Genomic DNA, 14,530 nt, shown 5'->3' with positions numbered 1-14,530 from the left:
TTCCTTCCGCTCCCTCCCATTTCCCCCTTCTCCTCTCAAATTGATAGCTTCTTTTTCTTTTATTATAATTGCTACATATATGTACATATACATATATATATATATATATATATATATATATATATGTAAGTATGTATATCCTGCTAAGTCCATTTCTGTTGTTTGTATGTATATGATTTTAGGACTGGTCACTTTGTATAAGATAAGCAGTGAGGAATCTCGTCCCTGGGAGAAGCTAGTTCTTCCTCTCTCTCAGCAATGATTAGTTGCTGGTAGTTCATTGTCTAAGCGTGGGGCCCCTTGATATTTTTCCACTTCCATGTTAGTATGTATGTTAATATTGCCATTGTTCCTGTCTTGTTTATGCAGCCATTTCCAGGAGACACAGTCTCCCTGAAGGTCCCCTGGCACTTAGATCCTCTCTTCTGAGATGTTCACTGAACACTGGGTACAGGAGTTGTTTTGAAGATGCACCTGTTGGAGCTGGGCTCCCCACAGTCCAACTTCAATGTGCATAATTGCTCCTTTCCTGTATAACACATATGTGTGTGTATATACATACATCATCTACACATACATGTATATATTAAATGAAGTTATGCCACTTGGGCTGATAATGCTCCCCAAAATAGCCATAGACTATCTAACAAAGCCCCCAGTGTCAAGCATGAGTAACCTCCATTTGAGTTTTTGGTCAGGGTAGTCCAAGTGTTTCCTGAAAAAAATACATATAGGCTGTTGCTCTTGCCCTTGGCTGTTTCTAAGAGATGGAAGAGAAGTCTCTATTGCTAAAATCACTGAACACTCAGGGCGGGGTTCTCTGATTGTCTGAAACATGTGTAACCTGAAAGCCTCCCTTTCTGCTGATCTGCTCTCCATGGTTCCAGAGAGTACTGTGCAAGCTGCCAACCGAGGGAAGCGATAGCGCTGTCCACCCATGAGGCCTATGAACCGAAACCCTGACCAGCATGGCAATAGTGGCGCACATACCATGGCAGCAACCAATGGCCGGCTATCCTAACTGGACTCAGAGCCCGCTCAACAGGAGGGAAACCATGCCCACTCCTACAAACCTAGCCAACTGCCTGGGCCTGATGAGGGCACAGACTGTAGAATACTGCCACGTTGCCAGATCAACAAGATTCCTTAACTGCATTCTAAATCTTACACACACATGGACAAGTGTAGCTAGCATCCCCCGCTAAAAGAGCTTCTCTTTGTAACAAACAGAGACATCACAGAAAGTTCCCCTTCTTGGTCGTGTACACAAGGAAACACATTGTACAGAGAGCATGTGGAGTAGAGACTGGCTGTCTTTGGAAAACACGATTGTTGTTATATCATCTTTCTGTTCAAATTTGCCTCTTGTTCAAGGATTTCTCTGTCAGGAAATAGCACCTAGTGACCTGGTTCAGAAGTTGCTGCGGTTATATATGAATCCTGGTTTCTTACCTCTCCCATTGAGCCCATGGACAAGCCCCCAACAATCCTAACTCCCTGTCTCATTAATTCTATCATTTTTCAACGGGACTACAGCAGCCACCTATTTATGATGTCTCTACCCTTGCTCATCAATTCTTCAGACACAAATATGGTAACAGTACCTCACCTGACCCCCTAGCCCTATCCACATGCCTTTAGATGACTTAAAAGTCTCTCCACATTCTGGCTCTTCACCATACTCTTAGTACAGAAGTGCACAGCAGAGATATAAAGTCCATGTACCCTGTAGCCAGACCCACCTGGCTTCCTATCCACCTGTTGATGATTAATGTCTTTATTATTGGGGACAGTTCTTCTGGTTTCTTTCTGTCTACGTTGCTTGTCAACTAAAAGTAACTCATGGGATTTTCCTGATAGACAAGTTTTGAGTAGTACTCTAATGATATGTGACACATAGTACGTGGTTGAAAAATAGGAAGATGTTTGCTATTACTATGCTTTCTTGGCTAAAATGTAAGTGAGGATTATTATTTTCCTGCTACTCTCGCAAGCTATGAGCATAGTTTGGGGGCCTAGAGTAGTTCTTTTTACCAGTGTCTGGCCAAAATACTCTACAAGTAGTATTTGTTGAGTGAATGCATACATATACATACACACATATATACAGTGAATAAATAATATATAAAGTATATAAGGCCCAGAACAATATCTTGTCTAAAGTATATGTGATGCAAATATGGGTGACGTGAAGTAACTGAGAAGTGTTCTGTCACGTGCTGGCCTGTAAGCAAATTGCCTTGTCTGACTTCTCGCTTCTTCATGGAATACTAGTTTGCTTTAAATTTGATAATGGTATAGGAAACCAATCCGTGACACGTGTCACTAATTATTGGTTTTGTATTTTTTTTAATTTAAGCCAATTATGTATTTATATTTTATAGCAAAACTCTTTTAAAGCATGGCTCCTTAAATTAGTATCAAGTATATCTTCTCGGGCTGTAATAGAAATCCTTTAATTATTTATATTTTTGGTTACTTGGAGGATCGGATTTTATGGAAAGAATCTTATTATTTTTCCTTTGAATACATAGTGCTGGTTCATTTTAGATTTTTTTTAAAGCGTGTATTATATGGTATGCACTGTCCAAGGCAATGAGGTAATAAATAGCAGCTTGGGAGAAAGGGGAGACACCCAGGACTGTCACAGACACTTGTTCCCGAAGCATCGGGATTGTTAGGCAAGAAAGAAATCAAGCCAGCAATTACAGTGAGTTAGGAAATGGCAACAGGGAAAAGTAGGTGATACATGGCAGGATTCCACTTTTTATTGACAGCTGCATTAAAAAGAGGCAATGAGGTGAGTGCTAAATTTTGACATAAGCAGGTCTGAGATGATGTAGGACTAAAGTGAAAACAGGTGTGCTGGTTAGTGTGTGAGTTCCTTTCCATCAAAGTGTCCAACATAAACACCACTGGGGTGGGAAGATTCCTTTTCCCTCCTGTCTGGGAGATTGTCTGTGTTCCTCTGGCTTTCTCTGCTGGCTCCTTTTATTCCAACCAGTCTCCCCACTTAGGATGGTGCCCCCCACACTGAGTGGGGTCTTCCCTAAATTAGTCCCCCTCTGGAAACGCCCTCACGGGTAAGCCAGGAGCCCCTCTCGTAGGTGGCTCTAAACCCAAGCAGGTTGGCAGTGATTAATCAGTACAGTCAGCGCAACCACGGCAAGTGACTCCTCCAATAAAAAACAAACACGCAAACACCATCCTCCCCTTTCGTAGAACAGGGATTGCGAGCCTGTGGGTATAAATACACGTGTGTTTGATTCTCCTACTTAGATAAAATTACAGTGGCGCTTACAATGTTTGTGAGTGTTCATTGTGTGACGGCTTCCTCATATATGAAACAGCTTCAGAGAACTGAATTTTATGGCAAGTTACCGACTGCTTGTGCTTTGGAGAGTTGGGACTCACAGGGCTACAGGAGCCCTGAGCTTTATTCAGTATTGATTCTAGCCTTGGCGTTGTTGTGCTGCATAATACTCCTTACTTAGAAGCTGGACTGACACTGTCCATTAAACTGGTGCAAAGTAGCTATGTTTTTATTCTACATGGATTGCAACATAATCCTCTGTGTCCACATGTTAAGTCATGGCATGTGGTCCTGTGTGAACAGGTATGTTCTCCCAGAGATCTTCAAAGCCAGGCTATGAATGAACCTATGATTAGGATTAAATTGGATTGTGGGCTATGGATTATATGTAGACATCTAACTTTGCCTCCTGTTGTTCTGATTATTAGCGCCTCTTGGGGACCGAGAATGGTGGTGGTTGTTATTATTTGCCCTCCTTAATGGTTATAGTTACACTTGGAAATTTGGATTTTCATTTTAATCATGTAGTCTAGTTTGCTCCCATCCTAGGTAGAGAGCAAAGTCGTGATATATATGAGGAAATGTTTAGTATTTTGTAACTTTGGTGTGATTTTCGAATATCATAAAATAGTTTTCAGTTGCATACCAAATTTCATAATTGCCAAGATAGTTTTAAATGCTCTGATTTGCCCTAGTTGGGAAACCTATCTATTGAATATTCTTCAGAGATGAAAATACTTTTTAAAGGCCTTCTTTAAAATGCCACTGTAGTGGTGTTTTCATGTAAGATGGAAACCTGTAAGGCAAGGAGTAATAGCTTTGTGTACACGGTCACTTTATGTTTCCCACATGGACAACTAGGCTTTAAGACATTAAGACTGTTGATGAAAGAACCCGCAGTTAGCGAAAAGAAAAAAACAGCCAGTAACTCCAGCATTCAAGCACAACGGGACATGTTGAGAAATTCTTCAAGATGGTGCCCTGCTGCATTTGAAAACTTGGGGCATCTCATTCTTGATGTGAAGCTTTAATTGGTTTGCTTTGGAAGCCACAAGCTTTGAATTTGTGTAACTACAAGGCACTCTGTTCCCTGGCTCTGTGTGTCCTCCATTTCTCCTTCCTGTCCTTCTAGCAAGCCCGTGCACACAACCTCTTGTATTTCCTGTGATCATTCCCAAGTTCAGGCTCTCGGGGTTCACGGAGGTAATGATCTCAGTGAGGGACCACAAGAGAGCCCGGCAGCTGGCCTTCCTTTATAGCCTCTGAAGCCAGAGTTCTCTGGAATTCAGGATGACATGAAAGAGTTCTGTGTCCAAGCTTTTCTCTAAGAGACCAAGAGCTTCAGAGGAAGGCTTGGTGCAAGTATTTACAAATTTATCAAATAGTGCCAGCCGCTAGCTGACTTTCAGGGAAGTTTACAATTAAAAAAGACCATTGGACAAACACAAGCCGAAATAGTACAGACTTGACTATGACAAATAAAAGGGGTACCATGACTTGAGAGGCAACAGGACAGGTTTACAAAGGCCCTTTACAAACCTAAAGCTCACCCTGATATTCAAACAGGCAGCTTAGGCAAAAACAATGTACTGAGCTAAGCTGCCGGTCTGTCTTATGCAAGAAATCAGTAACGTTCTCCCAGCTCCACACCGCTGATTTTTATCAAGAGGCCCACTCTGCCTCTCCCTGTTATTAAAACCACATCTTAAGGTTTTAATAAGAAATAAATAAATAAGTAAATAGTGGAATAACCTGAAGCAAATCGAAGTTAACAGGTACTTAGAGACAAGACTCCTATTTCATGGAAAAATCTAGAAAGATAAAAGACTTTTGAATTGTATTCGTACTTATACCCCCTTAACAAGACTATACACATTTCAGTTGCATTTAATTTCCCAAGATCATGTGATGGGTTCTGTTTTAAATCTTTTCCGCTTTATGAAGTGGCAGTTCCAGTTATTACTTGAACACAAGCAACTGAATATGACCTAGTTATTTAATAAGTGTGTTAAATGTTTCAGTGATTAACATTAAAAAGGGATAGGGGTATCAGAAGGGACTGAGGGAACTGAGTCAGGACTTTTCGAGTAACTTACATATTCATATGTGAATATTAAAGAATAAAGCAAAAATTCTGTATTGATTCTATGCCTAGCTTTCTTTCTTATAAATACAGACATGAGAGATCTTGCTACAAAAGAAAAGGATGGGAATGGGAGGGTGTCTTGTAGGGTGAAGCTGTTCAGTTCTTTTGGAGCTGTTTTTTTGTTGTATGTCAGAAACTCACAGTATGGTGTGTTAACCAGAACTATGTGGAGGCCCTACATGGTGGCACTTCCATTACATATCACTTAGTGTCATGGAGAGCACAGGATGGGCAACTTCCTTCTTGATACAAGATTTGTTGCACAGTTTTTAGAACCCGTTCTTCATCCCACACCAGCAAAGGCTTTCCCCGGGCTCTGCAAACAGTCCTCACGGCATCTGACTCTGATACTCTCCCCTGGACCACACTGGCTTCATCTGCTATCTGTACGATGCCGTGAAGATGCGAACCATAATCCGCTGGTCCACTTTAATTCACCTTTGCTATTATGATATCTTAGAAAGCTTTCATCGCATTATGTGCTTTAAAGATACCCATTTCATCAGCTCATTTAATTTATGGGACATATCTACTCTGTAATTTACCTGACAGAGCTAGTATTCATTAAAATCAAAATTACTCCGTGTCAGAAAAAAAAAAAATCTGATGTGTGTTCAGGTTTAGATTGTTACTCTGCATTTTGTCACAGCCTGTCCGTTCTGAATCCCCATTCTATGTAGAGACGGAACTTTACCGTAGGCTTGACAATTAGAATAAGTAGGGCATTGCTGGGTTTTGTATTTATTGCCTCTTCTCTGTGTTAGTCTGAAGCCAGAAAGCCTTCTTGGACAGTGACAGAGAAAAGTGACAAAGCGATCCAACAAGCTAGCACCCTTCCTTTCTGGGATGTCTAATCTCAAAATATGCCCCCAGCACTCCATTTTGAACCTCAGTTTACCCTTGATGGAGGTACCACAAGAGAAAGCCAACAAGACCCGCCTTAGGTTTATTGTGTCTTGAGTGAAGGGGGCATCATGAACAGAACCACCTAAAGTTGGCCTTTGTTCAGCGTAGGGAGCCGTTATGCCATAATAAACATATGCTAGGGATTAGATGTGTGGGGTGTCCCGCTGTAAGAGAGTGTACACAGGAAGGCTGTTGAAAGTCTAGAAATAAATTCCCTACAGGCGATCCCTTTTGTCACTGATGAGTCTTAATGGCGTTCTCAGGGCAGAACAATCAACACAGAATGCAATGACCACCAAGGTGTTTGGATTCCTCCTCACAGCGAGCTAGCGAGCGGTTGTGCACATGACACCAGCTCAGAGTTCTCTGCTCATAATCAGTTCTGACTCTGTCTTTTAGGTGAGAGAAGGTGATCTGGTCAGAGCTCAGTCTCCAGGACTATCCCTCCCCAACTCCCATGACGATCACAAACCCAAGGTTGTTCACCTATGTGTCTGTCCAGTCATCTGCACGTTGGGGTCACCACAATACACACGCCCCTCCTTGCTTTGACTAATTCGATAGCCCGACTCAGGATCAGGAAAACACATTACCAGCCTGTTGAAAAGGGCACCACAGAGGACACAATGGAAGGATATGTAGGTCAAGGGAAGGGGACGGACAGTCCCCTAATAGAGCTCTGAGTGACCAGCTGTCCAGAAGCTCCCAGAACCCTTCATTTTGGGTTCTTATGGAGGCCTCACAACATAGACACAACTGACGAAACCACTGGCCATGTGGCGTCACCTCAACCCTAGAGGTTGTGAGGCGGGACTGCAAGACCTACTCTAACTCTGGATTGGTTGAGCCCCGTCCTTGAGAGCCGGGACTAGAAGACCTACTCTAACTCTGGATTGGTTTAGAGGCGGGACTAGAAGACCTACTCTAACTCTGGATTGGATTAGCCCCATCCTTGAAGCCTCCAATGGCCACTCGACCCAGTGAACTCAGTAGCATATGAAGACACTGTCACTGGAGAGAGTCCAAGAATCTTAAGGATCGTGTCCCAGGAAATAAGGACAAGTACCAAAATGCGTTTTATGGTGCCCTGGGGTCCTGACTATGGTTATTGGAAGACCCCTGATCTAAAAGACTTTCATGGGCACTTGGCTTTCCAAGGTTCTATGATATTATGGCATAATTGGCCTTTTCATGTTGGATGCAGAAACATCATCACATCTACTACTGCTCTAAGCCCATTTGGTTAACAATGTCCGGGTTTTTTTGTTTTGTTTTATTTCATTTTTGGTTTTGTTTACAAACAAAAAAAAACCATCTTCCTGAAAAGAGGCACCTGTTAAATTAACTATAGGACTAATTGGATTAGTTGATATGCTAACTTGTATCACATCAGGCTTTCATAATATTTCAGTGAAAAGGATTTAACCCCTTAACTTCAACAAATCAAGAAAGCCACAAAGCAGAAATACCTACACATTAAGCTACCCGGAGAGAGTGAAACCTTAAACCCCAGAAGCCAGAACTCAACTGCTGTTCTCGAAGCCAATATACTTGGGCAAAGATGGAGTATTAAGGGGAAAACAACTTTGGGATGGGTGCCAGTTTATACTCACCAGCTCCCAAAGCACAGGTGTGCTCATAAAATTGCTAACATTTACCTCCATCAGCATCAGTTGGGACTGTCACCAAAAAGGAGACAGAATCGCATAAGCTTCAAAGGCAACAGAAAAGGTGGTTGCTAATAAAAGTCGAGTGTAATAACAGTGCTGGATGTGTATTACCTGGACAGATGAGCCCAGATGTGAACCATACCCAGGTTTAGTAGGGGTGTGTACACAGCAGATTTTAGTGGAGGAAAGGCAGCTGCTGTCTTCCATCTTCTGAAAGTTGTCTCAGCCCAGGCTGATGCTGCATGCCAGCAACCCCAGGTGCTCTGGAAGCTGAGCCCTGAGGACCTCCCGAAGAAGGCCTGTCTGGGCTGCAGAGACTTGCCTGGGCAACCTACACAGAAAGTCTCCAAAGTGAAAACAAAATGAGACTGGGTGATATACCTTAGTGGTGGAGCACTTAAGGGCCCACATGTGTAGCTGGAGTGTTTCTGGTCCTGCCTGGCTCACAATCAGGACAAATCTCTCTCACCCATCAGTCCCACAGCCGCTCAGACCCAACCAAGTAAGCACACAGAGACTTATATTGCTTACAAACTGTATGGCCATGGCAGGCTTCTTGTTGTGTACTTCTATCTTAAATTAACCCATTTCTATAAATCTATACCTTGCCACGTGGCTCGTGGCTATCTTCACATGCTGCTTGTCATGGTGGCAGCTGGCAGCGTCTCTCTGCCTCAGCCTTCCACTTCCCAGAATTTTCCTCTCTGCTTGTCCCGCCTGACTTCCTGCCTGGCTACTGGGCAATCAGTGTTTTATTTACTAACCAATCAGAGAAACACATTTGACATACAGAACATCCCACAGCACACATGTGCAAGGCCATAGTTTCAGTCCTCAGCACTACTCACCCACCTACCTACCTACCTACATACCTACATACATACATACATGCTTTATGTAGAAATCAATCAGAATATAAACTTATTAGCAATTTATGGTGGATTGTAACAAAGAATGATATATGGCCTTTTTAAAAAAAAACTGTTCTTATAAAATTGATTATTCAAAACAAAAATAGATAGATCACACCTTTAATCCCAGTACTCAGGACAAACAGACAGGCATATCTCTGTGAGTTGCAGGCCAGCCAGAGATACACAGTGAGATTTTTTTGTCTCCCAAAACATTAATTATAACTTTAAGCCCTATGATTGTAAGCTGTATGGATTCTATAGTGTAGATGAATGAGTTAGTATCTGACTTGAAATAGTGAATCGGTAGAAATAGTAACTTAAAACTATTTTGTTATAATAAAAAGCATGGGTTGTAGGGATATGGAAGACATGGTTGGAAATTTGCAGCATGAGGCCATCATTTACTTCGGGCACACGTTTTACTTCTTAGTTTCCTTATCTCAAAGTATCGACCTCATGGGGTGGTTTTGACATTTAATACAAACAACATACCTGTCGTAGGTGTTCAGCCAGACTAGCCCCATTGTCCCTCAGCATCTGAATGCTTCATCAACGCTAATTCTGTGCAAACAGGGGGTTTGCAGAAGCTCCTTGAATGAAAAATGCTGTCGAGTGTTCAAAAGTGTCACAGAGATGATTTTAACCTCAATGAAAAATTGAACCGAGTAATCTAATTTTGCTCCAATGAATGTATATCATAATAAAATAACGTTATATGGAAGGTGCATGGTTTATGATCTAAGTGGTCATATATGAAAATTAAAAATGATGACAGCGATGCGATTTTGATATTTCCTTACAGTCTTTTATAATACTAAACTGGTTTGAGAAAAATAGACCTTGCTGCTTAAGCACTATTAACTGCTAGGATTATGGGCACTGAGAATGAAGTGACTATATGGAGTTATAAATAATAGTGTTTTATTAGGCTTTCTTGTATAATGCCTCTCTGCATCCTACCTGGGCTATTACGGCCATATTCCCCTTCTCTTCTCCATCTCCAAGCTTCCTGTACTGCTGCACGTTAATGCTCCTCAAACAATGATTTCCTTTTACCTTTAGCCTGCTTGAACCTTTAACGGGTCTCCATTTAGTTATAGCTGTCCTTTGCAACTGATGGTGTATGTGCCACAGTGGGATACCGTAGTCCAGGCAGAAAGCAAGCCTGATATTTACTACAAATATGCTCTCCCTCAGACCTCACATTTATCCATAAGAGTGAATCTGTTGTGAATTGATTCACATCCTCTCGGCCATCAGCTGGTGTCTGTCTGCCTTCCTCATCTATGACTGTGGAGCATGTTTCCTCGTCATCTGGAATTCTGTTTCTCCAGTGGAGGGGAGAGGAGGGGATGGAGGGAAGAGGGGTAGAAACACAAGATCATTTCTGTGTTGGGATACCATTTATATAGTTATACATTATATAATTCTCTGTTTTTAAACTACAGGCATAATAGTAAGTATATGTGTCCTCAAAAAGCGGTATAAAAATGCGCGTTAATAGAATGAAAATGAAAAGTATTTACAGAACAGAAGCACCAACTCTGTAGGCATAAAGATCATGGTCTTTCACCGGGTGTTTGCTCCCTCTGGATAATGTCTTTCCTTTCCAGCCTTGCCTCCCATTCTTCTCCCAGCAAGCCAGTTAGTCTTGTGTCCATTCATCCAGAGGGCCACTGAGCTGAGCGCTTGTCTAGACCCCACAGTAGTTCAGAGGTCATGTGGCCATCCCCATTTTCCAGAGGAGATTTTGTGTCGGAGGTTTTGGGCTCTTCCCGCAGGTCCCTCTGCCTCTGACGTGGCCACAATTCAAACCCAGGTTGTTAGATTCCAAAACGTCTTCTCTAGCCCATGCATCCGAAGACATGCCCCTCTCCATATCGTTTTTTAAAATCGTTATATTTGCCCTAACTCAGATACTTTGTTGTATTGGTCAGGATTCTCAAGACAAAAAGAACGAATGGAATAAATATATATTAAAAGGTTAATGTAGACTGAGTCACGCAAAGTAATCTGGTTGGTCCAGTAATGGCTGCCTTCATACTGGAGTGGCCGACAACCCAGTAGCTTGCTCAGCTCATGAGTCTGGGTCCCTGAACATTCCCAATCTGGCACCGAAGACCTGGAGAACCACTAGTCTTCAGTGTATATTAAAAGCCCAAAGAAGCTGGGTTCTGAAGGAATATAACACCAGCGGTGGTAGCAGCAGCAGCAGCAGAGCAGATGAACTTGCCAGTAAGAGAAGAAGCAAACAGGCCAGAGTCACACTTTTTTAATCTAGGCTGCCGCAAGGGAGGTGCCACCTGTAGTTAGAGTGGGTCTCCCACTTCGAATAACCTGATCAAGAAAATTCTTCACAGGTGTGCCTCACGGCTTGCCTTTTAATTGACGGCAGATCTGGGCAAGCTGCCCACCAAGATTAGCCATCACACCTAACCTACCTGTCCTTCCAAGTCCAGCTTCCAGTGCCACGGCCTGCCCCTGACCCAGTCATGTGACGCTTTAGTTTGTACAGATCGTCTCCTCCGCCAGGCAGTTAGCTCGATGAAGACCAAGCTGTTTAAGCTAGAGCCAATGGTTTCTGAGCTGCTCCTCTTCGGTATCTTGTGTATCTCTTATTACGACGTCAGTGTTCTGTCCCTAGCAGACACTTAATAAAATGAATGCAATGTTAAATTAATGAGTCATCACAGATAGCAGGCTCTCTCCGCTCTTTAGGATAAGACATAATTCTCAGATTTGAGATTAAATCTTAAAATTTTTTGAATTAACAAGTTCTCTGGAGGCTATTTCCAGTGTAATGAAAAAAAGAAAAAAAAATGGTAAGTCAACTTTTTATCAAGTTAAAAGGGTTGGCTTTGATAGAGGATAATTTGCCTTCTGTCTCTTCGGCTTTGGGGGGGACCTTTGCTTTTTGTTTCCACTTGCAGTAAATTGTGAAGCCCCCTCCGTGGCCAGGAGAGTACCCAAGAAAGGACCTTGGCCAAGAGGCGAAGGGGAACACCATCCCCGGAAAAACAGCCTTGGATCTTGAACCTGGCCATGGTGCTAGGACATGGCAGGGATTCTCAGGGAGCTGGGGTGGGGTGGAGGTGGGGGGGGGGTTGCTTGAATGTTTGTTTATTTGCTTGTTTACCCTGAAGATTGAAGGTCTCTGGGGAAGGGTGGCACAGTGTGCCCACTAATACTCAATGGTGGGTCAAGAAATAGGAAGTTTTGCGACAGCCGACATTAAAACTTAAGAGATATAACCCTGCTCCTCTTATCCTCTATCTCCTGATGCCCTACAACCCCTACTTACCTCTTTTGACATGTGATTTATTTTTCCATTTTTTTTCCTGGTGTATGAATCGGTAACATTGATTGGTTACTTAAAAATTGGCTTGGAAATCTTTATCATCCATTATGCCTTCATTCACACTCTGCAGAATGATGGGACAGTTAGAGTAGCCGATAAGCACCAGGCTAAATCTCTCCCAAGAAATAACAAGGCGTATAATTTATAAGACATTTATGTTTCAAGTAAATGAGAAACGCTGTCGGTGTGGAAACAGCTTCAGTGATCACCATACCTTGGGGGAAGCCGGAGAATCTTGACTTAAATACCTTAAAGAATGTTAGATCAAACTTAGTAAAACAACGCTTCATCAAAAAAAGAAAAAAAAAGTTCTTAAAGTACACACGACAAGGGAGTATCTCGCGTATCAGAAGAAGAATTCCTGAACAATGAGGGGAAATAACTCTTTGAAAAGAAACCCTGTTATTTTAATGTTTTGTTCTTCACCGCTGGGTCTCTCACATTCAGGAAAATTAGGTGGATTTACACATGAAAATAACACCATAGATTCCGGAGAACTTGATATTGGCCGGAGAGCAGTTCAAGAGGTTCCCCCCGGGATCTTCTGGAGATCGCAACTCTTTATTGATCAGCCACAGTTTCTTAAGTTCAACATCTCTCTCCAGAAGGATGCATTGATTGGAGTATACGGCCGGAAAGGCTTACCACCTTCCCATACGCAGGTGAGCGTGGGTGTTGGCGTCGATAAGATGCAGGCCCCTAGTTTGCATTTCCAGATGTTCCTCGAGCCCTGAAACTCAGCTGTTGGGTGAAGCCATGGCTTCTAAATGAATCCTTTGCAATGAAAAGAAGTTTGAGTGTAGTGTCTGCTTGTTGGAGATGTCTGAATCACTAGTAGGAAAAGGCTTGCATGGCTAATGATTGGTTAAAATGGCTAAAAATGTCTGAGGCACTTCGTGAACACTGAGCATCAGCTGAGTATCAAGCACACTGTAGGTTCTCCGAGATTCTGTGGTCATTTCAGATGATTTTATTCCTTGCATACCACAGATGCATACATATTCATCTTAAATATATTGATGTTGGATTAAAGCAGTTTTTGCAATGTCAGATTTATTTTTAGTGAAGAAAATATGGAAACAGGAGCATAATAAGCATGATAGTTACAAACTTTCCCAAGTCTTGCCACCATTTTCTTTGGAAACAAGGAAGAGGAAGGTGAATAGATAGATGGTTAACAGAAAACCAAGCAAGATGGAGTCAGTGTAGTCCTCAGACTACTGAATGCACAGCATTTGAAAGGCCATTCTTTGTATAAAAATACCCCCACTGTAACAGCCACAACTGGAGAACCACCACCAAAATGGCCACAATCAAGCCAGAACCGAGTTGCACAGACCCTCAATCACAGGTACTCTGAAGGCTGAGGCAGGAGAGTGATGAGTTCAAGGCTAGCCTAGGCAACTTAGTGAGATAAATTACAAAGTTTAAAAAAAAAAAATAGACTGGGAATACATGACTCCATAGGAGAGCACTTACCTGCCATCTTTGAGGCCCTGACATCTGAAACTCAATCCCAACTACCACAAAATAATCAAGTCTATAATATTGAGTCATGGCGTATGTGACTTGGAAAATGTCGTTTTTGTTATTTAAAAAAGGTCATGTGGGGGATGAGCTATAATAGAGGAGGCCCTGAGTTTTAATCTGTATCACCAGGAGAACAGAACAGATTCCATGATGTCTATGAGAAAAATCTTTGAATTATCTACTATAAAATTGGAAAAGAAACTTTTCCAAGATGTATTATGCTAGTAAGTAGAGGAATTAAAAAGTGTACTAGCTAGCTAATTAACACTTAGATGAGTTGGACGTATTTTATAATAAGTTTATCTCCTTGTGGAATTCCATAGTGGTGTTTTTTTTTTCATTTATAAAAGAAAGACCAAGATTTTTGTACAAACTTCATATTCTGTGACCCTATAAGAAATTATTTTCTATAATCTTAGAGTATGAATTATGAAAATTTGGACAAAATACTAATAAAGAAATCACAATTTCAAAGAAATACTGTACTCAGCATGCTTTCTAAAAGACCTATGACTTCAATGGCTGTGTAAATTTTGACTAATATGTTACAATATATTCTCATATCTGTGATATCAAAGTAGATATTTTGGTTCCTTCTGGGTCAAACACTTGTTATGATGTCCATGTATCCAATTTTAAGCTTTAAAATGGTCTGATATTGACTTTAAACCTCTGAAGAAAAAGATAGACACT

General features: G+C 41.8%; 1 protein-coding gene across 10 annotated transcripts in view; it reads left to right on the top strand.

Moving 5' to 3' along the window:
- Nucleotides 1-14,530, top strand: part of Tenm3 (teneurin transmembrane protein 3) — a 727,726-nt gene that overhangs the window by 592,082 nt on the left and 121,114 nt on the right. For 9 of the 10 annotated variants that reach the window (XM_028854524.2, XM_028854518.2, XM_028854523.2 and 6 more), the window contains one exon: nt 12,755-12,969. The exons of the other annotated variant lie outside the window; for it this stretch is intronic. In XM_028854524.2, coding sequence (XP_028710357.1) covers nt 12,755-12,969 — 215 coding nt within the window. The remainder of the gene's footprint in view (nt 1-12,754; nt 12,970-14,530) is intronic. 10 annotated transcript variants of the gene reach the window in all.

Source organism: Peromyscus leucopus, chromosome 17 (assembly GCF_004664715.2).
Source record: "Peromyscus leucopus breed LL Stock chromosome 17, UCI_PerLeu_2.1, whole genome shotgun sequence".
Lineage (NCBI taxonomy): Eukaryota > Metazoa > Chordata > Mammalia > Rodentia > Cricetidae > Peromyscus > Peromyscus leucopus.
Note: the sequence above shows the minus strand (reverse complement) of the source record. Positions and strands in the feature narration are given on the sequence as shown.